This window comes from Trachurus trachurus, assembly GCF_905171665.1.
Source record: "Trachurus trachurus genome assembly, chromosome: 23".
NCBI classification, from domain to species: Eukaryota; Metazoa; Chordata; class Actinopteri; order Carangiformes; family Carangidae; genus Trachurus; species Trachurus trachurus.
Window position 1 is genome coordinate 11,128,948 of NC_139912.1, and position 26,024 is coordinate 11,154,971.

The 26,024-nt window shown below is 41.2% G+C and overlaps 4 protein-coding genes across 4 annotated transcripts in view; 1 reads left to right on the forward strand and 3 right to left on the reverse strand.

Annotated features, from left to right (window-relative positions):
* The first annotated feature begins 1,899 nt into the window (after nt 1–1,899).
* On the forward strand, nt 1,900–7,730 carry mest (mesoderm specific transcript). The gene is made up of 12 exons (XM_083999190.1): nt 1,900–2,077; nt 2,260–2,453; nt 3,594–3,673; nt 3,798–3,875; nt 4,008–4,144; nt 4,254–4,312; nt 4,792–4,832; nt 4,964–5,034; nt 5,703–5,804; nt 5,908–5,984; nt 6,462–6,525; nt 7,235–7,730. The coding sequence occupies exons 2-12, from the start codon at nt 2,297–2,299 to the stop codon at nt 7,350–7,352; spliced, it is 984 nt and encodes a 327-aa protein (XP_083855316.1). The 5' UTR covers nt 1,900–2,077; nt 2,260–2,296; the 3' UTR covers nt 7,353–7,730.
* A 171-nt stretch (nt 7,731–7,901) lies between these two features.
* On the reverse strand, nt 7,902–16,739 carry copg2 (COPI coat complex subunit gamma 2). Its single transcript, XM_083999189.1, has 24 exons — nt 16,610–16,739; nt 15,962–16,014; nt 15,758–15,838; nt 15,586–15,657; nt 15,392–15,471; nt 15,216–15,291; nt 14,990–15,082; nt 14,806–14,892; nt 14,518–14,675; nt 13,124–13,257; nt 12,897–12,964; nt 12,540–12,728; nt 12,068–12,163; nt 11,590–11,833; nt 11,104–11,179; nt 10,710–10,813; nt 10,449–10,574; nt 10,279–10,347; nt 9,919–10,100; nt 9,680–9,809; nt 9,017–9,114; nt 8,740–8,878; nt 8,460–8,558; nt 7,902–8,293 (listed from the first exon to the last, which is right to left on the reverse strand). The coding sequence occupies exons 1-24, from the start codon at nt 16,644–16,646 to the stop codon at nt 8,163–8,165; spliced, it is 2,622 nt and encodes an 873-aa protein (XP_083855315.1). The 5' UTR covers nt 16,647–16,739; the 3' UTR covers nt 7,902–8,162.
* A 2,625-nt stretch (nt 16,740–19,364) lies between these two features.
* ucn3l (urocortin 3, like) lies at nt 19,365–19,886 on the reverse strand (the record flags this gene model as incomplete). Its single annotated transcript, XM_083999046.1, has 1 exon — nt 19,365–19,886. Exon 1 carries the CDS (start codon nt 19,872–19,874, stop codon nt 19,365–19,367), a length of 510 nt encoding a protein of 169 aa, XP_083855172.1. The 5' UTR covers nt 19,875–19,886.
* A 4,111-nt stretch (nt 19,887–23,997) lies between these two features.
* Nucleotides 23,998–26,024, reverse strand: part of col7a1l (collagen type VII alpha 1-like) — a gene marked incomplete at both ends in the record, with an annotated part of 48,349 nt that continues 46,322 nt past the window's right edge. Inside the window, 3 exons of the mRNA XM_083999400.1 lie at nt 23,998–24,017; nt 24,153–24,329; nt 24,784–24,855. Coding sequence (XP_083855526.1) covers nt 23,998–24,017; nt 24,153–24,329; nt 24,784–24,855 — 269 coding nt within the window. The remainder of the gene's footprint in view (nt 24,018–24,152; nt 24,330–24,783; nt 24,856–26,024) is intronic.

The following is a 26,024-nucleotide window of genomic DNA, read 5'->3' on the forward strand; positions in this document are numbered from 1 at the left end:
CAAGCAGAATCCATACGAGGAGTTTGTTCTGTAGCTTCTTCCTGTAATGGGAATGAATGTTTTTCCATCTGTTTTATGGATTATTATTTTTTTTATCTTTTAACATTTGGAAATAAAAAAAGTACTTCATGTCTGTTTATCTTGAGCATTTTAAATGGATATCGTGATTGGATTTACATTTGAAACTTGTCGAGTAATGTGTATGGTTTTTAAAAATAAAAAATGTATTTAGCCTAACTGCAGGGCCATGTTTTTCATTTATCATGTAGTATTTATGGGATGTAGTCACTGTATGCAAATGTGAATGTTGCAGAGATGAAGCCAAGAAAAGATTTTTCACAGAGCAGGTGAATAATGTGCATTACTTCACAATGACCAAGTGTATCGTAACTATTAGATAATAAGTAATGAACAAACACAGTTAAATGTATTTATAGACTAGGTAACAAGTCTATACATTTAATTTAGCTGTTTGTTTTGAGTATGAGTAAGGATGAGATGGTTTTTGTTATGTTTTTGTTCAAAAATTCCTGTGCAATCTGTAAAAGATTCATATTATGTGGTTGCAAAATTGAAAATGCTCCTGCTTCCTCTGCTTCTGTCTATTCCTGTCAGACTGGTTTGTCCTGTGGAAACAACGGTTGATCCCAGTAAAGCTACTGTCTATCTGATAATGAGTTGTGATAAGAGGAATTCAAATTTCCCACTTTTTCAAAACATCTCTTGAGGTCAGTGTAACATTTCAGCTCATCTGTCGGGCGCGTACAGAAGGTAACTGCATACGTCCGTGTAAGCTGCCAGTGGCTCTTACACAATGGACGCTTTGTTGGAAATGTTTTCCACAGCTGTCTCTGCTCCAACAAGGCCGCCTCTTACTCCTGTGCAGCCGTGACGCAGGTAACGCAGGAGGTTATTTGCAGTAGGTCAGCAACTTGGAAAGCTCACGTTTGGAGTGTTTATTATTACACATACGAACAGATATACATAGCAACTTGATATCTGTTTTTATGTTGGAGATATGCACTTTTTTCTGAGCAAAAATAGGACAAATCAACACAATTTCAACACAAAAGAATAACATAAAAGGGCAAAACACTGACACTAATGTTAAATGTTTGAACAAACTCAGACTGTATCATACTGTAAACAATGTTGTTACATTCAGGGCTGCAGCTAACAACTATTATTATTAATTAATCTACAGCCAACCACATTCTGGCTTGTTCAATTGATCTCTTGCTTTATAAAATTGTGAAAAATATAGGCTATGCAAAAAAGGTGAAAGTGCCTATTGCAGTTTTTCAGAACCAAAGGTGATGTGTTCACAGTGAGAGAAAAAACAAAAAAACAAAAAATTAAATAAAACACTATCCTGGAACAGAACACTCTTAACTTGGTAAATAATTTGAAAAAAATGTTTTTAATGGTATAGAAAAGTAGATAGATATGAATAAACCTCAAATAAAATGAGAATAAAACAAATAAATACATTTGTTAACACTAAAAATAAATGTTTGCACAAACACATTTCAAACAAACCAGAAAATAATGTTTCCTGAATCAATTAGCCTAAATTTAAAATATAATCTATATTGAATACATAGATGCTTCAGAAGGAAATTGAGGTTGCTGCTCATCCAGACCAGCAGAGGGCGGTAAACTTCTCCTCTTTTAGCTCTTTAAAACTGACAGCTCGTCAAAGATTGTCTACAGGTAAGATGAACCACTCGGCTCTGACGTCAACAACCACGACCGACCACGTCGCTGACACTTCCGGGTCTGGGCCAGAGAGCATAGTCTGGGCAAAGAAAACGGGAAGAAAAGTCTCACCTTCACGATTACGGCGTTTCAGAAAACGTTCGAGTCAATCGGAAAACGCAGCGGAGTGAGACCTCTGCTGCTCTCCACCTCCTCTCCTTCCTCCTCCTCCTCCTCCTCCTCTCTGCAGCCCCGTCGTTTGGTTCCTCCTCCTGGTTCCTTTCCGCTCACCTCCCTGCCTGCCTGCGGTAATGGATCCTGATCACAGGGCGAAGGTCTGAGCTCCACAACACAGACAGGTGGCTACGTTTCTGTGACTGTGAGTACCGCACTGTGACAGACAGAAACACAAACATGGCCGCCATACATACATACATACTCCTCCTGCACCGACGCTGTCCTGCCTTTTCCTGTCCTGTTTCTGTGACCGACCGCATAGTGACAAAGTTCACAGACTGAACCCACACCCTTGTCCGTCTGTATCCTTGTCTTCTTGTGCAGGGGCAGGAGGAATGCGACTCCCCCCACCGCCGAGCTCATGATGAGGGAGTGGTGGATCCATGTGGGTCTGATCTGCGTGCCGCTGGTGGCCGTCTACCTGCACATCCCGCCCCCTCAGCTCTCACCTGCCCTGCAGAAGTGGCACAGCGCCGGGGAGGTGTTCCACTTCAGAGGCCTTAAGATCTTCTACAGAGGCAAGAAAGACACTGTCACACACTGCCTGGGGTTATTAATTATGTCTGTTTATTATTGTCCTCAGTGCTGGAAGTAGGGCTGCTGATATTGATTAATGATTGATTAGTACACTTACAACTTCAACCATATATATTTTTTCTGGTCATATTAAACTTTTATTGGCAGCTAGAGAGTCAAAGATGATACAGGTACCTAATAAAACAAGATTAAATTAAGATCTTCTACACTGGGATTATTATGTCTGTTTGTTATTACCCTCAGTGCTGGGAGTAGGGCTGCTGATATTGATAAGTGATTGAGTAGTACATGTCACTTACAACTTACACCATAATAATAATGAATTTAAGCCAGAGGTTGAGGGTGATGTCTTCTGTAGCTTTCAGTCATAATGCATGATATTCTTCACTAGGAGGATCTCACCCAACTGTCATAGGGAAAAATGAACATCTGCACTTCTATTCCCATATCACCATACTTAAATATTAAAGCACATTTCCAGCAATGTGATCAGAATCAGAATCAGGAATGTTTTATTGCCAAGAGCAGAAAAGGTCAATTTACTGCACAAGAAATTTGACGTGGGGTCCGGTTTCAGACACAAAAAGTACAGATAAAGTAGCGATCAGATAGAATAAAGACAGAAAAGAAAGATCCTGTAAGTCAAAATAATGAGAAACTATCATCTGTATCTTTCTGTCATTGCTATCAATCAGACGTCTGTTTGCATGATTTTGCAGCAGAACTGAACTGCTGCACAGTTTCTCTGTTGGTTCGGGCCACAGCTGGTTCTTGTGTAACTTTCTCTCCAGGGTCCAGAGGCTCAGTTTGATGTTATGCAATTCCTCCCCCCCAAAAAAACACTAATATAATATTCAGGATTATTCAATTGATGTCTTAAGTCGTCTTCAGTGGTGACGTTCATTGTCTCTGCTGATATTAGTCTCACCCACAGCCACTTTCCTCTGTTGCTTTTGATGCAAATGATACATTACATACATTATAGATACATTATAATGACTTACTTACATTTGTGTTCAGTATTGCTGTGCCTCCTTGCTGGAACAGGTTGTCATGAGCATATTTGTCTCTTTATTCATCATGTATTAATATTTTTTCTGTCTCTTATCTCCTCTGTCCAGACTCCTATGGTGCTTTGGGAAGCTCTGATGTCATCATCCTGCTCCACGGCTTCCCCACCTCCAGCTACGACTGGAGCAAGGTTCCCATTGCACACGCTCAGTAGCTAAATCAATGTACTTACATTTTTACAATTATTATTATTACAATAATTAATTATTGACTGTGTGTGTGTGTGTGTTTTTTTTTCTTCTTCTTTTTCATAGATCTGGGAGCCACTCACACAGCGCTTCCATCGAGTCATTGCACTGGACTTCCTGGGGTTTGGCTTCAGCGACAAGCCGGTGAGTGGAAAGAATATCTCCCGCTGTGGTTTTCAGTTTTGTTTTGTTTTTTAAATTATTTTTTACAGATTAATTCACTTAAACTTGTTTCTCAATTTTTCTCCGTGATGCACTGTGTCTCCTTAAACCCAGCGACCGCACAGGTACTCCATCTTCGAGCAGGCCAGCGTAGTGGAGGCGCTGGCGGCCCATTTGGGTCTGAGCAACCAGCGAGTCAACCTGGTGTCCCATGACTACGGAGACACTGTGGCCCTGGAGCTGCTCTACAGGTGTGTATGTATGTATATCATGCATGCAAATAATGAAAAACAGGCTAAAAATAATGACTTACCACCCTCCTCTGCCCTCTGTCTGTCTGTTTTTTCACTTTGTTGCCAGGAGCGACCAAAATCGCACAGGTCACCTGACCTTCAACAGCCTGTGTCTTTCTAACGGAGGTACGCTGTGCTGTGCCGCCTGTTTTTCCCCTGGTGCTGTTGTTGTCATTGTAGCAGCTGCAGTGATTTACTGTTCTGAGATCAGTGTGGTAGAAAAACAAGACCTCTGCTTGTTTTGCATCTCCAAACATGTGAAAGTCAGTTTGTTGCATCATCAGATTACAAAATGTGTAAGCAGTTCCTGTTGTGTCTCACATTGACTCCTTCCCATTCTGTGCAAAAGTAGATTAACTCACACTTGACCACCAAAAAAAATAAAAAACATTACTTATTTACTGATTAAGCAAACATTTCCACACATTTTCTGCCTCTAGCTTCTAAATTGTGAACGTTTTTTTCTGCTTTTCTCTCTTTTACATCGCTGTAAATTGAATATATGTCTTTAAATCCTTCGCTGCCGCTCCTACACCCAAACCGAGTCTTGATTTTTCTCTGCTGTGGAGGACACAGACTGTGCTGACGCTTGTAATTTCCAACAGGAATATTCCCAGAAGCGCACTACCCACGGCTGCTGCAGATGGTGAGTCACCTTTGTTTTCTTCCACCCACTTTTCACCACAGCCGTGTGTGAGATCTTAAGAAGCAGGAACTCGTGTGGGGAGAAAGATGTTTGTCCCCTAAAAAAACGTCTCTGTTTCGTTCCCCCAAAAGCTTCTGAAGGACTCCAGTTTTCTGGCTCCGCTCCTGACACGACTCACCAACTATTTGATCTTCCAGAGGGGGTAAGCAGACTCGCAGGTTTGTCCCAAGCTGAGACTTAAAGGGATAGTTCAACATTTTTGGCAAATTGGCCCATTCCCATAATCCCTATAGTTTTAGGAGTAGGTTCGTTACCTTTAATTGTCAGTGCAAGCTATTTTTAGAACGGTGGAGCAGAGCCACGAGCTGCTCAGAGCTACGCTACGGTGTCTAATGGGATTTCTTGGTTTCACTCATCAAATACACAATCAAAATGCAAATGCATAGACTGCTTGCCAAAACACTGCCCCCGATGGGAACGCGCATCAGCGGTTTTGCATGAATTTACCTTGAAAACAACTCTGTCTCGTAACGTTCCATTATTATCTCATAGCGTGGTGAATGTGCAGGTCACAACTTGTCCACGAGAGCGTTTTGGAGTTGTTGGATTGTGTATTTGATGAGTTTGATGAGCAAAACCAATACAGTAAATCCCATTAGCCTCCGTAGCGTAGCTCTGAGCAGCTCACTACTCTGCTCCGCCGTTCTAAAAATAGCTTGCACTGGCAATTAAAGGTAACAAACCTTAAACTATAGGGATTATTATGGCAATGGGCCAATTTGCTAAAATATTTAACTATCCCTTTAACTCATGCAGCACTGTGTGTGAGTGTGTGTACTATATGAAGCCTGTCTCTCTGTTGACTGTCAGGATCGGGGAGGTGTTCGGTCCCTACACGCAGCCCACTGACGCTGAGTTCTGGGACATGTGGACAGGTTTGCGCTACAATGACGGCAACCTAGTTATGGACAGGTGTGTGTGTTTGTCTTCTCTCTTCACTTTGTGTCACACTGTCTCTCTCTCTCTCTTTGAACGTTTGCTTTGCTCACCTGTGTGTCTGTCCTCTCTGTCTCAGCATTCTCCAGTACATCAACCAGAGGCTGAAACACAGAGAGCGATGGGTGGGTGCGCTCTCTTCCACCTTCGTCCCATGTGAGTTACATAAGACGTTTCCTCCTCTGTGTGTGTTTGTGTGTGAGAGAGAGAGAGGAAATCAGAGTGTGGCTTTTGTGTTTACCAAGCACTTCCTTGAGGTGTATTGACCCAGCAGCCTCAGCCACAGAGCTGCTGATGCTAAGCTGCTTATAATGTGAGGAGCCCTGTAGCCCATCTGTGTGATTCTGAGCTCGGGAATGTCTGTGTGTGTGTGTGTGTGTGTGTGTGTGTGTGTGTGTGTGTGTGTGTGTGTGTGTGTGTGTGTGTGTGTGTGTGTGTGTGTGTGTGTGTGTGTGTGTGTGTGTGTGTGTGTGTGTGTGTGTGTGTGTGTGTGTGTGTGTGTGTGTGTGTGTGAGAAACAGAGACCTCATAAGAAATGCAGTAAAAAAGCTATTAGCATTGTCATGAGCTGTTGTGAGCTTGCTGATATATGCATCAGAGTCTCAGTGTGTCTCCCTCCATCTTGTTTTGCAGTGCACATGATTTACGGACCCTTGGACCCAGTCAACCCCCATCCTCACTTCATCCGTCTTTACCAGTGAGTCCCCCCCGCCCCCTACACACACACACACACACATACCCCCTCTCGCCTGATTCTTAAACCTCTTTCAGATGATCTGTAACGCATCTCATCCTCCTGCAGCTCATTCATTGAGTCTATGAGGACAGAATTAGTTTTAAGTTCACTCTGTTTTTCCGGCTGATTTTAGTCAGGATGTGAGCTTGCATCTTTTGGCTTGTAAACGTGTGTTTTTTCTGTCCATGTATCATCTTTTTTTATATAATAGTGGGGGGAAAAAATCCTTTGAAAAAAATGTGTTTCAGCCCCTGAGAAGAAAGTTAAAAAATCTTTTCCTGTTGTTGTTTTTTTCTTTAGGGAAAAAATATGAAAACTTTTTACAGTTACCTTTTTCTTTCTTTTTTTTTCTAAAGAATAAAACTGTTCAAAAGAATAAAACAAAAGTGAGAAAACATTTTTTGGGAGAAATTTGTTATTAAAAAATACTATAAAAATATTATAAATTATAACATTTTCTGTTTGTTTCTGAAAAGCAAGTGATACATTTCAAGAATAATATAATATTATGAAAATACATCCTTATAAGTCCCTAAATATTTTGACTTTATTTAAAAAATATTCTGACTTGATTCTTGTAAAATTAAATTACTTTTTTTTTCTTCAAATATTATGACCTGTAGTGCATTACTGATCTTATTCATCTAGAACTCATGTCGTGTCCCTGCAGGCAGCTGGTCCAGAGGTCGACGGTCACCGTTTTGGACAAACACATCAGTCACTACCCTCAGCTGGAAGATCCCACTGGCTTCCTAAATGCATATTTTAATTTTATTCACTCTTTCTGAGGGGTAATGCCACCGTCTGTGTTCAAGAATGATGTTAAAAATCATCTCTAGCAAAGTGAGAGATGATCACATGTGGAGGTTAGACTCCTCCGGATGAATGTCACCAAGAGGAACGCTACTTAATCTGAGATTTAATCACGACTGATGGTTTCATTTACATTCATAAATCCCCGAGATGTCAGATCCTGTCACAGAAGACAATTGAAAAAAAAAGGAGAAACAATCGATCAATTATAATGCAAAGACAAGTATGATGGTGTGTTCAATTATAAACCCTCTGAGGGAGCATGACTCTGTAAATTCAGTTTGATTGCTTTGAACTAGTCTGTGGGACTGTTTGATTTCCTGTTCCCTCGTTGTTGTCCTACAATCAGCTGCATTATGAATGAATTTTGATATGATTTTCTACAATCTTTTCTTTCAATGTTCATGAAAAAAAACTTTCAATTTTTCTTCAAATAAAACTAGTTTTGTAAAAAAAAAAAAAAAAAAGAAAAGAAAGAAAGTCTTATTTCATACACAAATGAAACCCACTGTGTTTTACAGTCAGGACTTTATTGTAGATTTGACAGAAGGATGAGGACCAGAAGACAGTATAAAGAAAACAGCAAGAAACACTTTTCAATTTATATACTAGAAATAAAACATCTTTGTTGTCTTTCAGGTTGGATGGTGTCAGCGTAGTAATTACAAGACCATTACACATGTAATTTTAGAGCCGTGAAAAAAGAAAAGTGACTTTTCAGACAGTGTGTCGTGCAGATGACAGGTCTCATGGTTGCAATGGCACAGATCTGCACTCTGCACGTGTTAACCCACAGAGGCCAGGATGACGTCGACAACGTTCTCCTCTCCGCTGCGAACCGTCACCTGCATGGTGACGCCGTCGGCCAGCGCCAGGCGGGCACGGACCAGCACGTCGTGACCCCCACGGAACACACCTGAGGAAGGGGAGGGAGAGATGTCAGTTTACCGTCACACCTGTATCATGCAGATACAGTTTCTAATGAGTAAAATCACTTTGCTACTTGTAGCTATGATATTTCTGATATGAAAAAAAAAGCCTTTTAAAACTAAAACATGACCGTCCTGACATCCAACACCCACCAGCGAGGAAGAGGACGTGCGAGTTCTTGTTTTCGGGAACTTTGTCGGAGCGTTCGCATGGCTGCATTCCCAGGAAGCTGATGATGTTACCAACCGCCTCTGTACATGAAAAACCACTGATTAGTCACTGACGTTCCTTGACATACTGCGTTAAATCTCTGGAGGCAGTTACTTGTAAAAATATACAAAAAGTAAAGAAACTTAATACTTGAGTCTAGTTGGTGAACAAAAAGTGAACGCTGAACATTCAGTGTAACTTGAAGAGAAGATTTCTGCGTACCGTCAAGAGTCCGTACTGACGCGAGGGCGAAGGTCTCTTCCTTCTCAAATTCATCACCCACTTCTTCCCATGCTGCTCCGAAGTTTGGTTTCAAAACCTTTTGGATGTGGTCTGCGACTGTCACCTCCAGATCCTCCAGCTGAAGAAGAGCAGGGGACAGGAAACACACACAGATCAGACGATGGAGAGTTGGATATGAGCCGCAAATAAAACAAAACAAACAGAATAAGACCACTTAAACACATAGATAGACTGCAGATGTGCTGCGATGACGTACCACATACTCGTCGTCATATCCGTCATCGTCAGGCTCTCCTGTGTTGGGGTCACAGTCTCTGACGAGGTACTTCATAGTACAGCTGAACGTGCAAGAGACTGTGGACAGACGGGACACATCTGTTATTTTGGATCTACTCAAAGCATCACATTTCAGTATTACTACTCTTGACTGAAATGTTATTAAATTAATATTTGGTGTGCATCATCAGAGGAGAAGTAGAATAGAAGATGTGTCCCAAAAAATTGTGTTTTTTCCGTGGACACCTTTGTCCTCATCTGTTAACAGTGTGCCTAAAGTTTGGAATCTGGGATTGTAAAAAAAAAAACTAAAACTCCATCCAAAACAAGTTTGCATTCAGTATACTGAAAATATCCCCCTTTTATGTGCTTTTTGAGCAAATCTTTGTCATAGGACCCTATATTTGGGCATTTAAGGGGTTAAAAGTCTGAAATTAACTTAATATTTGGTGTGTATCATCAGAGGAAAATTGGTGTGTATTGGTGAGACGTAGAGTAGAAGATGTATGCAAAAAAACTGGAAAGAAATAATAATGCATACTATTTTTATGGTGTTTTTTCTGTGGTAAATACAAAGGTTAACTCTCGTTTCTTTGACGAGCCCTCTTTTCTCTGCCCCTGTAAGACGTGACAGTGGACCTACCAGCTGTGGGGTCGTCATCAGGCAGTCGGACCAGAGTGTAGGAGGAGCCGGGCTGACTGTAGGGGAGACTGGTGGCGGGGACGTAGTGGATGACCTCGTAGGACTCTGACGGCTCCATCTGCACTATGACCTGACACAAAGCAGCAAAACATCAGATTTACAACTGTGGCACGACAAAAGAAAAGTAAATTATCTGAATAACACAGGTAAATGGAACGAAACAGTAACAGTGCCGGTACCTTCTGCAAGAGCTGGTCGTTCAGAGTGTTTGTGCAGTCGAACTGGAACACCATGTGCCTGGCGAAGGTGTGTTTGATGCAGCGCACCACGTATTCTGTCTCGGCCTCCGTCAGCTGCACCGGCTCCGAGGACTTGAAGAGCGGGCCAAGACCCTGGAACTCTGGGATGGCCGCCAGTTGTTCTGTCGCAGCGGACGAAAAGCAGAGACGATTGAAAAACAAAGACAGACAAAGGCAGGTTCTTTATTCATTATATCTCGTTAAAGCCGATACACTGTATACAAAGGCAAAACTTCAGGCTATAATTGCATCATGCACGTCTTGAATCCCATGAAGGATGAACAGTGTTCACAATCATACCTTGATAAATGTCCTGGCGTGATGGGGCCAACTTTTCTGGCAGTTTGCTGGTAGCGACAGGAGCAATTTCTAGAAGGAAAAGAAGCAACATTAACACACACTTAACTCAGATTAGTTCAGAAATCAAGAAAAAACCTCTGCAGATCCATTAACATCACTGTGGTTTGTACCTGTCTTCTGTTCTGTGATGGGAGTGGTGGCCAGAGGAACGGTCTTCATGTCGAAAGGTTTCTCCGACGGCTCCAGAGTGTACTGGTGGAGGGATTTCTCCAGGCCGGGGACGGAGACGGACAGACCTGGACAGCAACACGCAGAAGAAGAGACACTTTAGTGCTCAACATTTTTTGGCTTCGCTTCTCAGGATTTTTGTTCTTTGCTCAGGAAGCTTTCCAATCAAAATCACTGACTCGGTGTGTGCGTGTGTGTCTTACCGTTGAAGATGTAGGCAGCGTTCAGAGCCTTCTGCTTCTGTTGCAGCACGTTCATGTAGAAGGTAGCTCGGTCACGCACCTCGTCATCGCTGTCCATCATGCACCTGTAGGAACAGATGGTACCATTTATTCAAGAATGCATAGTGTAGTATATAATGTAGTATAGTGTATGTCTCACACACATCTCCATTTATATCTCTATACAACAGAACCTACGGTAATTATGTAAAGAATATGCTGATTTATAAAGAGTGAGAAAAGCCCCAGTTTCCCTGGTGGCGACAAAATAAACTGATCAGTCTGTATGAAAGGAGGAGGACTAGAGTTAGACATGAGAAGAAAAAAATGAAAAAAAAAAAAAAAAAACACACAGCTTATGAAAATAAATAAATACCTCTGCATGAGAACCAGGACACTTGGCAGCAGATCATCATTCTGAGCTCCAAATTTAGCCAAAGCGCTGACGGCAGCTGAAGGTGGAGGGAGAAAAAAAAAACACATTTTCAGCTGGTTACAAAATGTCATTTAAATGATACTGACAAAGCAAACAGGCTGTGATGTGACCACCAGACATGTTTCTTAAAGGGCTCAACATTTTGGCAAATTGGCCAATTGCCATAATCCCTATAGTCATAGCAGTTTGTTACCTTTATTTGTCAGAGTAAGCTATTTTTAGAACAGTGGAGCAGAGCCACGAGCTGCTCAGAGCTACGCCGTTCTAAAAACAGCTTGCACCGACGATTAAAATTAACAAACCTACTCCTAAAAATATAGAGATTATGGCAATGGGCCAATTTGCCAAAATGTTGAACTATCTTAAGTAAGAGGTGGCGGCTCGCTGCTGACACGAGAGTGGATGTCACAGATCTCTCGGCCTCACCTGCGCGAACGGCCTCGCTCTCCAGCACCACGCGGTTGAAGATGAAGCGGATGTACTTGGAGGGCTGCGGCGTGCGGGGGCCCTCTTTGCCCAGGAGGTGCAGGATCTTGGTGGCCAGCACCGTGTGCTCGCAGTCCTCGATGAACTCGCACAGGTGGGCCAGGCCCGTCTCCTTGCTCTCTGGGTTCTCCTCGATGATGCTGATGATGCAGTCCACGATGGCGCGCTTGTACTCAAAACCACCCTGCAGGGAGACGATGTGTCACTAACAGGCCTGTGCAACAAACACTAAGGAGCCGCAACTCAGGAAATAGTGTGAACAATACAATAAAATAATAATAAAAATTGAGTAAGACAGCTTTAATCAAGCATTTGTTTAAAGCTTTGTACTAGCTCTGTGTTCGGGTTGTGACATAATCAAGGAGGGCAAAGATCAAAGTGTGAGGGACAGTCGGTGATCTGTTAATGATGAACTCACGTCGTCTCTGAGCATGTTGGACAAGAAGTTCATCATGACGCTGTGCTTCCTGGGATACTTCTGACACAGGGCGCTGATGGCCTGCACCACCACCACCTGACGTAAACAAGTATCAGGGTCAGATTCAGGACGACAGACGAGACAACAGAAATAACGAGATTTAAAAAAAAAAAAAAAAAAAGGGACAAAGGATAGAATGAAATTCATTTTAGGAATTAATCTTTTGTGGCTCCAGGAGGTGAAATCCTCAGAGATAAAAATTTAAATACCACACTATGACACAACAAGAACTGAAATAAAATACCAGTAGATTTCACTAAGACTCCCACTTGAAGACATTTCAGCGGATATATAAAAGGCTAAAGGCCGGTCTTTCTATTGATTATGAAAATCTGGCACCATGTGTGTTTGGATTTTGTTATAAAATACAGGATAAAATTAGATTTAAGAAAAAAGGGAAAAAAAGGCAGACCTTGAACTCGTCTGAGATTTCAGAAACGAAGGAGGAGATCTGCTTCATGAGTCTGTCCACGCTGCTCTCACTGCCCGTCTTCAGCAGAGTGGTGATGGCGAGTGTGGCGATGCTGCGGTTCGAGTCCGTGATCAGGTTCTCCAGGTCCAGATTACAGGCCGTGACGGCTGAAGGATGCTTCATCGCCACCTGGTGGAGACACAAGAGGTATCAAGAGAGTGCTTGCAGTATCACTATACATATTTTACTTTATATAATTTATATAATTTACTTTATAAATTTGACAAATTTAAGTGTTTTGTGCTGATATATTGTAACATGAGCAGAGTAGAGGAGGGACTTGGAGTGTTGCTGTACCTTGTTGAGGGTCCTGACTGCAGCGTATCTCAACGCAGCTTTAGGAGAACTGCAGAAGAGCTGCAGCACTGCAGAACACACAGTTACAATTAGATTCATAAGCATGTAATACGAAAGAAGCATCAGTCTGCTGCTGATACTCTGAAACAACATTACACAGAGACATAGCAAACTAAATGGAGAGAATGAATGAATGAATGAATGAATGTGATGAGTGAACTACTGACCTGACACAGCAGGGGCCAGCTCTCTGGCGGTGCAGTTGGGCATATGGACGATGGCAGAAGCCGCCTCATACACCACCATCTCATTCTTGTTCCTCAGGCAGCTCTCAATGAAGTCAAACAAGGGACTGTCGTGACTGTAAACAAGAGGATAAAGTACACTGCTGTCAACAGCCTGATGATGTCATCTCTCTGTATTTAGTCTCACTCAGCCACATCACAGAAATAACTTATGAGTATATATCGTCTCCCTGCTGAATTAGCTGCTCTGTTCGACTACCGTGATGTCTCAGAGGCTGTCTTTACACTGCACTGTTCAAGTGGCCCAATTCCGATTTTTTTCTCTCAAGTGGCTCAGATCGGATCTGTAACATGAATGTGTAAACGGGACAAATGCGCATGGAATCGGATATTGTCAGATAAGATTCAGGCCCCCGTTATATGTGGAAATAAATCAGATACAAATCGGATCTCTGCCAATGCGTCTGCAGTCTAAACAGACAGATCGGATCTTCCCTGGCAATGCGTGTCATACGTCATCAATGATAATATTAATTCACGTGCTCACGCGTCTCGCTGAACCTCTGTAGTCCGTGATTGACACGTGGGGCTGACCTGGACTACCGTGGCCAGCTGTGGCCAGCTGTAATCACTGTCACAGGTGTTACAGTGTTTAATAAACTCGTCGTCCCTGTAAATGAGGGGAACCTCAGTGACCAACAAGTTAAAATAAAGGTTTAAATAAATAAAAAAATAATTTTTGTGATGTCCGCGCGTTTGTTTTTCCCCCTCACTAGTTCTTGTTTTCATATAGCCACTACAGTAACGTTCATTTCTATGCGGATCGATACGAGGGCAAGCGAGGGAGCGCGAGATAAACACCAGATTTCACGTTTTCCTACCGGCAAAGACTGAACCGAGCCGATAAGAAATCAAGAGAGGAAAAACAAACATTGTATACAAATGTGTGAGGCTGTCCCCGTCCTCACTACGTGAGCGACGGAGGATCAAACGGTGGCACAACTGTCACCGTCACTCAGCTGCTCATCTCACAGCAGCTCCACTCCACGCAGCCACTTCACTAACGTTATTTTGTAACGTTCACATTGTAAGTGACGTGTTGGATATAAACTCTGAACACCAGACTCACCTTTGTTTAAAAATATTCTTATATTATTACGTGACAATTTCCTGAAATCACTAGTTTATTTCCAGCGGGTCGTTTCATGCAAGCACAGCAGGTGTAAATGCAGATTATCAGATCTGGGTCACTTCTGATACAACATGTAAATAGACCGTCAAAAAAATCGGATATAGGCAACAAATCGGAATTGGGCATCAAGGCCTGCAGTGTAAAGACAGCCAGAGTGTCGTCAGGTTACTGTAGGTCCACTCACCCTCCCTCTGTCTCGTCCAGCAGCTTGCTGGCGATCCGGATGAGCATGCAGTAGGCAAAGGGAGACTTGAGACCAGACTTGGTGAACTTGTTGAGCATCTTTGTGACGGCAAGACGGTCATTCTTCCTGAGGTGATACAACAGGCCCAGGGCATGGTACTGGAGAGTGGACACACAAATTGATGAATATTTAAGGTGATACAGTCTTTAAAAAAAGCCCCCTTAAAGACCCCCACCCCTCTATATCTAAAGTAAATGTTTCAAAACGATCTGTGTTTGTCCATCTCACCTGGACCATGATATTGTCACTGGAAGCAGCTTCCTGGGCTTCATTCACCCAGCGCTTCACCACATCGTAGCTCATCTTCACCATGTGCTGTACACATACAAACAGAAATGATCGTTAGAAATTAACGTTTATATACAATGACACAAGTTTATATTAACGACATGGGGACAAATCTGAGTCTTACCAGTGAGGAAACCAGGGCAGAACTGGACACACTGGGCACCTTGTCAACAATAGCCTGCTTCATGTATCTCTCAATGGCCTGCAGCATGGTGGTCTGTGGGGAAGACAGGTGTTGTATTTCGTGATCAAAAAGCATGAAACTAGCACAGCTGGAGAGTAAAAAGAGTTTTCATCGTCTGTCCTGCCAAAGTGGTGAGGATATAGTACGAGGATGAAGCAGAACTTACATCTGTAATCCTGCAGAGGGCTCTGATGGCAGGTCCTCGGTACACATCCTCCTTTCCTGTCATGTCCTTGGTCAGGCTGTAAAATATGACATAGGAAGCAGGTAAATGATCACACAGCTACAAAAACTTGTGTTTGAGATGATACTCAAAGAATAAAGTTGTGTCATTGTACAAACCTGCTGGTGACAATGATGACATCCTCAGAGATGTTGGCCATCTCTTTGATGGTGAGGTAGCACATCCTCCTCAGGGTTTGCTGGGATGGAAAGAGAGTATAAACTTTATGTGGGTGCATTTTAACACTGCAGACAGATGCTACGCTGCTGCTAAATGGATTTTAATGGAGTCAATAATTTATGCATTTTCTTACATCATTGGACTGAAAGAGCCTGGTCATGGCAAAGAAAGCCTCCGTAGCCTCTGTGGTCCCAAAATGCTCTCCCTAAGTAAACAAATATGTAAAGGTGAGGAAGGGCTAACATGTTACATCAACACATGGCAGTAAAGACCGACTTTACTTTTTTGTTAATCAACTCACATACCTGGTTGAGGAGGTAGATAATCTTGGTAAGAATGTGGAGGCATCTCCTTGGGTTGATGGGTGTCTCATTAAAAATTCGTGCCTATGAGTAAGAAAAGAAAAGTCAACTTGTTACATTTCAGTGGTGAGGATATTTAATTGATTTCGTCTTTCTAGGACACATATGTTCAAAACATGTGTTGGGAAAAAGTAGTATGGATTTTACCTCCTGCAACACGGCACTCTTCTCCAGGTGCTGGAAAGGGTTCGACCCACTTCCTAACAGACAAAATAGTCGAGTTAGATGTCTGTGCAAGCAACACGCAGATGTGTAATATGTAATTTTATATTCTAACAATCTTAAAGGACGGGGAGGTAACGCTGGTTATGGTGCATTGACGAAATACAAATACGTAAAACTAAGAAACACCTAAAGTCGTCCCCGTTAAATCAAAGCATCACTAAATATTACATATTTAAACACAGGCTGAACTTAATGTCAATGCAGACAATACAATAACCTGCAGTTTAATAACAGACATCAAAACACACAGCTGACAACTGCCTAGCTGGCAATGCTAATGCGGCTAGCTATGGCTGAACATTAACAGAGTGACTCTAGTTATTTAACATGCATCATTTTATTGCAAGTGCACTTCAGCGTAGAACTGACCCGCACTCACACAAAAAATAAAACAAACATTAATATAATTTCGCTGGCAGGTCACGGTTTAACAGTCAGGTCCATTTATCCTGACAGCTAGCTAGGAAGCTAACAGGCTAGCGCCGCGCTGGCTTCAACCCCGCAAAGAGTGTCATTTTTTCAATCTCTTCCATCACTTGAAGTAATACATTAACAACTTTGCAATCTTACCGGACTCCTCGTCCTTCTTATCAAACTTTTTAATCATGATTTCGGAATGAAACTGGCGTATGAGGGCAAAAAGATGCTCTCAGCCTCGGTTATGCGAAAAGCTACTTCCACGTAGCCGAAGTGAAAACTCACTTCCTGTTGGAACGTCCACGTAGACGGAAGTTACGTCAGAGGGAGTCCGCGAGAAGGGCGTAACGAAGGATACTTGGGTGATGCGAAAATCATTATTTTTTGGCTTTCTCTCTCAAAATAATAGGCTAAGTTTAACGTTGTCAACCTTTTCATATTACTGTGCAAATTGCATGCACATACATAAAGGCAGAGCGATAGATATATATATAATGTTATATCTATCGCTCTGCATAAAGGTAAAATGTCCAAAGGAACGCATTTATCTCCTTTATTTGTAATTGAACTGATATTTTTTTTTGAGTCTCTGAAATATTGAAACTAACAAAAAATCACTTTGCATTGCTCTATTATTTATCTCTACTTTATATATATATATATATATATATATATATATATATATATATATATATATATTTTTTTTTTTTTTTTTTTTTTTTTTTCTATTTATTTGAATATCTAAAAATTTGTCATCCTATAACTTTTATTCGTGTTAAATCATGTAATTTATTGATCTTTTATTCTATCTCTGTTATTAGTTTATGTCTTATCATGTCTTGGGATGTCTGTCGTTTTGTATATTCTCTGTTTCTACACTCTTGATGCTGTAGTTGTTGTTGTTGAGCAATAATAAGGTTTTCAAAAAAAAAAAAAAAAAGGATAGGCCTACTTGGTTGAAACTGCAAGAAAAGTAGACGCGACTAGGTGGTCGTAGCCAGAGCACTGGTCGTAGCCTACTGCAGCAGCAGACGTGTGTTATTGTTTAGTCTTTTTTCTACTTTTTTCCTATTCTGTTCTTGGACCAGCAGGGAGACATGTGGGACGACACACCCGCATATCTGAGTCACAGCCTCCGATGTAGTTACCGCTCATGACCACAAGATGGCGACATTAGTCTCTAACTCAAATCCCCAAGGCTACTACAGCTTGATTCTTTCTTTCTTTTTTATTTTCATGCGTAATATTAACATGAACCTCAATATGTGTCATACATTAAATCTGTTGATTAAAATGGTGGAGATATATACTAAATGGTAAATTTTGTAGATGAAAAAATAAACTTAATAGCTACCCCCTGGTGGACAAAGTATGTAATAGCAACGCTTTCTAAAATACCCATGAAGTCCATGGATTGAATATGTGGTTTGGGTCTTTGTACTGCAATTTATTATTAATTATTGGTAGACATATACACTGATACAAATATATTTATGATAAGATAAAGCTCTCAGTTGATAATATAGGTTATGGATATTATAGTAATAACAGAAATAATAACATATAGAAATACTTTATGATTGTTGAGGATGCTGCATATAAAAAGGCCAAATGTAGTTAGTTACATCTGCTTTATTTGAGGAAAAATAATCCTTTATTTTGAGTATAAAAATAACAGACATCTGATGAACACATACATTTCCATGCATTTGCATTTTACTGTATTCCATGATTTTGTGGTTGGTTTGTACAATAGCTCAGTGTCGGTGCTTAATATTGTATTCTTGCCACTCTGAGTGTTTTCCCCACTAGAATCTGGAAGAGTTACAGGCTCCAATGTGAACATCTGAACAACAAACAAAGTCACAAATAGAGAAGGGGGAAAACGTGGAAAATAAATAAAACGATTATGCAACAGAATCTCAAGAACATTTCATTGGTCCTTTGCTAAGGACGTAAGAATTGATCATCACAGCTGCTTCCTTCTTCTTTAGTCTCAGATTTAAATTTTGATGACTCCAGGGTAAAGTGGAAGCATTAAGAATTAATTTAGCTGGAAAAGAAAATCCAAGGCTATATCTGAACTGAAATATGTGCCTGCTTCATTGCAAATAATGTCAATCTTCAGTCTTATATTATGATAATAATAGCCTAATAATAATAACAACGACAATAATGATAAATAATAATTATAAAATGGGAACTTGGAAGTTTTTTTTAGACTTAAATGGATTGTGCCACAGTGTGAGATAAAATCACTTGTTTCTGGTGCAAAACTCCATGTCTAATCTTGTCTTGGCTGAAATCATCAATCATCTTGATACAAGTGAAATGACTTTGTCCTATTGCTCTTGACCTTATTCTGTCTTGATTCAAGATACTGACACTGTTGCTGGAAAAATGTCTGATCCTGCACAAGAAACAAATGGACTATTCTCACCCAAGCTGCAAGAAGCAACACAAATAAAAACATTAAGAAGGAATCTAAGAATGTGACTTTGTAAATCTGAAAGTTTCAGTCAATATTTATCAGTCAGTTTTGAGTTGAAGCTGAGTTGTCTTAAAATAAAATAAAAAAGGAAGAAGAAAAAAAGAACCAAATCAGAATTAAACTTTAAGGTAAAATTTCATTAAATCAGATCATTTATTGTCCCTATTGAAGTTTCCTAGTGTTTTGATAGGATGCATGAGAACAAATTAAGTCATCGCGATAAGAAGAAACGCCTTTACCTGTAGCTAATGTGAGTAGAGTGGGTATAGAGGAAAATACCGTTACCCTAGAGGAACAGATCAACACAATATACACTTTAAAAGTGAATAAGAAGTAGGCTAATTCAATACAGCTGAGTAACGAGGCAAACACCGGCCATGGCTGTCTGTTAAATTAAAGTTGTCCCATCGATCGTGTTCACTTTCTCCGTCCGATCTTCGCCAGGAGACGCGCGTTCTCCGCCGCCTTGGCTCGCAGGTTTTTGGCCTTGGCCACATCGAAGAGGACGTTCATGATGTTGGTTGGGACGTCCAGGGACAGGGTCAGTCTGCTCCTCCGGTCCCCTTTGCTGCTGTTCCGGAGCATCTGCCCTCTGAGCTTCGTCCTGCTCATGAAGCGGTAGTTTGCGGGACTTGAGGTCCTTTTTTCTCGGCTGGACTCGGCAGAAGAGGAGGAGGAGGAGGAGGAAGAATAAGGATAAGAAGAAGAGGAAGAGGAAGAAGAGGTGAGATACTCCGCGGACTGCAGGAGCGACCCCCAGCCGTCCACGGCGGAGAAGCCCGGATCGTCTTCGTCGCTCCGGAGCCCGACCGACACCTGGTCGTCGCACAGGAGGTCGGAGCGGGACTGGTACAGGCGCAGGCACAGGCTGGAGGTCGGCGTGCACAGGACCGAGAGCAGCAGCAGGGTCTTCAGGGACGACAGCATGCTGTGTCCTCTGGGACCAAGACGGGTAAAGAGAAATAAGGAAGAAGAAAAAGAAAAAATGTCAACTCTAACAGCTGATCTCATTTTGAAGAGTGCATTGACTGTCTCTTATAAGTCAGCTGAGCACTGAAGAAAAGCTTCACACTGTCTTGCGCACACCTCCCTTTCTCTGATTAAAACATTATCTCGGGACTCTGACAGTGACAGTTAGAAACGTAGATAGATAGTTCATAAAAGTATTAAAGCCTTAACATTTTAAAGTTAAAACTATTTTTTTTGGCCATAAAGGAAACTGTGTCACAAATAGATCATTTTTCGGTCAACTTACCACCGGTGTCTTACAATAAAGAATACAGTCAGTCAGAGATGTCAACCAACACGTACTATCCCTGCAAAGAAAAGCCAGACAAGGCAGAAATCCTCAAAAGTGTAACTCTGATATCAGAAATCCTGGTGAACTATATAAGAGTGAGTGCGGAGGTCAGCAGCGCGCCCTGTCTGACCAGCAGAGTGTCTTGCTCGTCCATTCCCACTGCATTCATTTAGTAGGAGCCATCAAACTGCATCCCTACGCCAGCAACAACGTCATCCCGTTGACATGTTGCTTTGCTATCAACTGTCCCCATTGGTTGTGTTGCAGTGATGTAGTGGTAAATAAGAAATAGAAAATAAAAAAAAGTTGGTAAATGTGACCTCAACCTTGTTGAAGAAGAGGCGTCACGACCACAGAGTACCACATGCTGTCAGGAGAGAAAAAAACTTCCATGCTTAATGCAGCTGAGAGTGAGACTTTGTAGTTGTACATGCAGGTGATGTGTTTAACCCTTCACATGATGGTGTTTATAGCAGTAAAATACACCTGAAGGTTGCACTGTGCTCACCAATTACAGATTATAGCTACACTGCATTCAGCACCATGGACAGTTGAGCATTCAGCACCATGGACAGTTCCCCATTCTTTTACATTCAAAATAAACTGTAAATCCCCAAAATCAAAATTAGCATGTCTACTTTATGAAATAGTTAGAATAATCAAATAGTTGGCAACTTATTCATTGTATTTTTTGCATAAAAAAATCCTAAATATATTGTCAAATGTGAGGATTAGGCTTGGGAGAGAGGGGGCAAGAGGAACGAGAGAACGTTATGCAGGTTCCACATAAAGATTTAATAGGCATAATAATTAGAGCAATTACAATAAAGATAATTAGTCTAATAATGACGGTAATAATAATAATTCTAGCAGTGGGTGATGTGGGATCATGGAGGCAGGTGGCTTTGCAATCGCAGATTCAGACTCTACAGCTCCAGAGAGAGAGAGAGAGAGAGAGAGAGAGAGAGATACCTACTACATGCAACAGGATTTAAGGGGTTTAACCTTTTAAGGCAACTCTTTCATATAGAGTGGACGTCTGCCTCCTGGACCCAAACTGGAAGATGATTCTCCAGGAGATGAGCCTGGAAGGTGAAGGCTCTGCCTCTCATTCGACTTCTTTAGTTCTTTAAGATATGATGGATTTTTAAATTCTGTTGTGGATTTGATATGATTTCTGAAATCTTATTTCTGCTCCTAGATCCTGTCAGCGTCAACAGGATGGTCTTTGGAGATTTGTTGGGGCAGCCTGATAACAAGGAACTGCAACGATCCACCCTGGATGTAACAAATATTATGGACTGGTTTAAAGACAGAACATGTCCAATATGTGCAACTGGAGAAGGGGCATTACTTGAAATTTGAATTATATCGGAGTTTATGGACATTTCCTGATCCAGGATCTTGATTCCTTTTGCTGGTGCTGGAGGCCAGAGGAACTACAGCATTAAATGATGTGCTTCTGACATACTTTGGGCCACCTAGAATTTAATGGACTGCAGTGATTAAGCCTGTAACTTCTAAATGTATGATTTTAGTCCGGGTGATATATGAGGAAAATGATCGTATTATTCACGGAGCAGTCTTGGGGAAATTAAGTGCTGGACAAAAAGATGAAGCAGGAGTAATTCAGGTGGATAACAAACCACAGCCAAAGGGATTTTACCTGGCAACTGATCTATATAACATTAACAAGCTTAAGTCATTAACTGCAATTTGTTAAACTTTATAACCTTTCCAATGCAGTGGACAGTTGTCATAAAGCAAAGCATTTCAAACATGAGTTACATGTGTTTGCAAACATCTTCATTTCTGTCAGTATGAGTTTATAAAGTTCACTTGAATATTTCCAGATTTCACCACTTTCACATCAACTGATGCAGACTTGATTATATGTTTTCTTTGAGGTTCAAATGATTGAATGACACCACGTAACAACTGCGCCGGCTATGTACAATTGACATGCTAGAGATATACTTGCTTGGTTTCAAAAGAGGAAAGACATCTGACATATCTGGAGAAGATTGTGTTTTAATTAAAACTTTCTGTGCGCGCGCAACACACACCATGGGAACCACCCGCAGTGATGTACATTAACACGTCAAGACGAAGAAAGAGCATGCACGGACGGAAAGGATCAAAGGGTGTTGGGTCAAGCTCTAATGAGCAACTTCATTGTCGGATTAATACGACTGCAAGTCTTCACAGCTGGAGTAATCACAGACTGTGACACACTGTGCAATGAGATGTCCTCCCACTCTTGCCTCCGCTCTGCAATTGATCTCTAAAATGGAATTACTTGCTCCTCCTCAACTTCAATGGAGCCATCAGACTTTCATTCCTTTGCTAGATTATGTTGTTTTTAGTGGCTGGGAACTCTTAACAGTCTCTGCATTAAGGCATGTTGTACAGCTAAGGTGTGAAGGTGTTGTTAACAGTCTGGTATTAAGTCTTACTTTGATAAATAACAGACTTTTTACTCATAAGCTGAGATGCTAAGTTGCATCACTGAGAGATTTCTAAAAGAAAAACCAGGGGATCCCCAAAATCATCAAGATTTATCCTGGAGATTTCTGTCCCAATTTTCATGCCAGTCAATCCCATAGTTCTTGAGTTTATATTCAACTTGACAACAGGTTGTGTTGTACCTTTTTATGGACTCAGTTTGATTACAGTAGACATGGAAGGGTGTGGTTTCAGTGAGAACAGCCTTTCACTGTAGATTGTGTAACCACATCTTTGCAGATTTCTGAAGCATTTCCGCAAGTGGGAGTGCATTACAGAGCAGAATCGTGACTAATATGAAGGAGTCCTTAGGAGCTCCCGGGTGAACGAGTCACATGTCACATGGAGGTGAAAGGAAATTCTGATATAACACTTTTTTATTTTTTTTCAGGGAGCAATGTTTTGATGAATTGACTTCCGTTGGAGGGGCCTGGTGGTGGAGCTGGTGCAGCACGTTGCACCAAAGATGCTAAATTAAAACATTGAATGTTGGCATGAGAATTTAGACCGAAATAACAAGTGAATACTACAGATCCCTGCTCAAGGCTCCAGCCAATGAAAAGCTGGTGATTTTAGTTATGTCGTGTATTTTCATGTGTCACACTGCCAGAAAGAAAGGGAAAAAAACCTTCAATGCGTGCTGCCCCCACATCAACACCCACGCAGGAATCCCCCGCCACTGTGGCGTTAGTGTGATGGAGAGTCCTGAAAATTGTCCCTGTGTGAACTCCCTCACTGGGCCCCTGTTGGCCCCTCATCTGGCTCCCAGCCTGACCCACAACACCCCCTGCCAAAGCAACATATGTAGTGGTGGAGGTGGCAGCAGGCAATCAGCCACCAGCTCCTTATTTTTTCACACCACACAGGATGGATGGCAAGTGACGAAAACCTAAGAAAGGTGACTGAGCGTTTCATAAAGAGACAGAGAGAAGAGAGATACTGTGGAAAGGAAAGGTGTGGACAGGAGAAAGACAAACATGACAGCAGTAAAATCACAACAGTAAAGGCAGATTTAATCAATTTTGATGTTCAAAACTCTTCCAATGTCAGCCCAGTTTAAGAAACATGTATAAAAATTACAAAATTGACATTTTTACTATTCACATTCAGCACTTTGTCCATACAGCAGATCAAGAGACAGCTTTTAAAATACATAAATAAAAGCAATATAAAACACACAATAAGAACATTTCACACAAATATGTACAAAAAGGAGCATCTTGTCTTGGGTCGCTGACGCTGGCTTCAACTCCACGGTTCAGTGCCTGAGAGTGAACAGAATATTATCTTTTAATGACCATTTGTGCATCTAGTACTATCTGCATATGCACAGATCACAACCAAAACCTCTCTTTTTTAATCAGCTGTTATGATAGATAGATACGATAGATTTTAAATACCTCTCCTCTCAATCACACACCAACTCTGGCACTCTTGTCTTGAGGAGAATCGGTTTCGATTCCCTCCACAGCCTCCATACACAAACGGTCTGCACTCCCCTGAGCGAGGATGGAAGTACCACAGCAGAGCGTACTCTGAGCAGGACCCCTCTGCCATAGGCTCCAGGCAGCGGTCTGCTGGACAGATGAAAAAAAGAAGACGAGAAAAAGTTCAACAACAACAAAAACTTTTTTATTTTTTATTTATCCCATGCATTTTTCAAGATTTCAGATGTTGGGTTAAGGTTAAATGTAACACAAATGCGTTGCTGCTTGCTTTTGATTCATTATCATCTATTCTGAGATGAATAAAGCACCACCTTCTCTGTTATGCTTCATATCTCCCTTCTCAATTAATGAGTGTATTTATTTATTATTATGAGCTGCTTCAAGAAATCTACCAGACAGTCAAATATTCAGATGATTAAATTCTAGTCTTATCATTCTCTCCCACCTTGTGCTCTTAATGATTTTGAATCATTACTCGTAGAAAGAGAATGAAATATGAAGAGAAATAGACAATTAAATAAAGTTGGTAAAAAGAGAGGAGGAAGAATGATAAAAAAGAAAATCAGTTGTCTTGACTACTCACCTACTGTGTTCGTTCCAAATACCCCTCTTCTCTTCCTCCGTCCCCACTCCACAGCCTCTTTCTTAAGAGGATCTGAAAACAAAAACACAACCAATGACCAGTTTCATAGGCTGGTGGGGTCGACCATCAACATCCCAAAGGGTCCACAGTTCCTGCGTCAAAGTCCTGCACTTCAAAGACATCTTACGTATTTTCCAGAGAAAAAACTGATCGATGGAAGTGGATTCTCAGAGTGTAAAGTTTGACTCAATGCTGTCTGTGTGTCAAGTGAAAATCCTCAAGAACAGACTTGGGATCCACACATGCTGTTTTGCTTCACAAACAGAAATTCGATTCAGTGCAATAAAGTGAACTTTGTCTGCAGAAGGAAGAAAAGGAGACCTATCAATTTCCTTTTAGAAGAAGCGAAAAATCATACTTTCTGACTCTGCTCACACAACAGACAATGAGTTGCAGTGCTGAGGCTGTTACAAGTCAACAAACTAAAAGTGTAAATCTTAAAACTGCATGTGCACGTTCATTATTTGGTACACACAGAATGGTAATTTCTAATGATTGTAATTTATGAATAAACATGCTGACATTGGCAATGGGCAATGACAGACTCACTCTTTGATTCGTTTTCTGGTTATATTGACCTAAAGCAAGAATTACAATCATTTGAAATGCAGAGAGACGGTCTTGCCTGGAGGCTGTAGCTCACTAATGAGCTTCATGGAATATTTAGTGACTTGTTGACCTTTTGTTTAACTTTCTGGTTACTTTTGGTTTTGTCTTGAAGCTGATGGCTTCAAAAACAGCAGCGCTTTAGGAGCTGATAGTCAGTGAGGTTATTTAAAATCAAGTGACTTACAGATTCAATAATGTTTTGTTTTTACCTCTCTGGGTAGCCGACAGTGACAAGTCAGCCAGGATATTTGGGCAAAAAATTGTGGCAGTATGTTCGTGGAGAATTTGCCTTAAACGTTAGGCCACTTGGATGCTGCACGGTTTACATATCTTAAAAGTGAAAGCTGCAGTGCAAACTTAAAAATGCTTCTGTACAAGCCCTAAACTACCCTTAAGTACTCTTGTCACTTAGCTTTAAAGCAATGCACATTTTCAAACTACAATGGAAAAAATGTGGATATGAAACAGAATACACTGACGAAAAACATAACATTTTTCAAGTAATGATGATGATAGAAACATGATAAAACACTCTGAGGTGTCCAAATACAATAAACTAATGAATGAGATGA

Coding starts and splice junctions, on each gene's coding strand:
- copg2 (XM_083999189.1), bottom strand. CDS start 16,646: ATGATTAAAAAGTTTGATAAGAAGGACGAGGAGTCCG. Junction 15,292..15,391: donor GTCATCATTGTCACCAGCAG/GTTTGTACAATG, acceptor CATATTTTACAG/CCTGACCAAGGACATGACAG. Junction 12,729..12,896: donor CAGTCAGGACCCTCAACAAG/GTACAGCAACAC, acceptor TGTCTCCACCAG/GTGGCGATGAAGCATCCTTC.
- mest (XM_083999190.1), top strand. CDS start 2,297: ATGATGAGGGAGTGGTGGATCCATGTGGGTCTGATCTGCGTGCCGCTG. Junction 4,833..4,963: donor ACCCACGGCTGCTGCAGATG/GTGAGTCACCTT, acceptor TTCCCCCAAAAG/CTTCTGAAGGACTCCAGTTT. Junction 6,526..7,234: donor CACTTCATCCGTCTTTACCA/GTGAGTCCCCCC, acceptor GTGTCCCTGCAG/GCAGCTGGTCCAGAGGTCGA.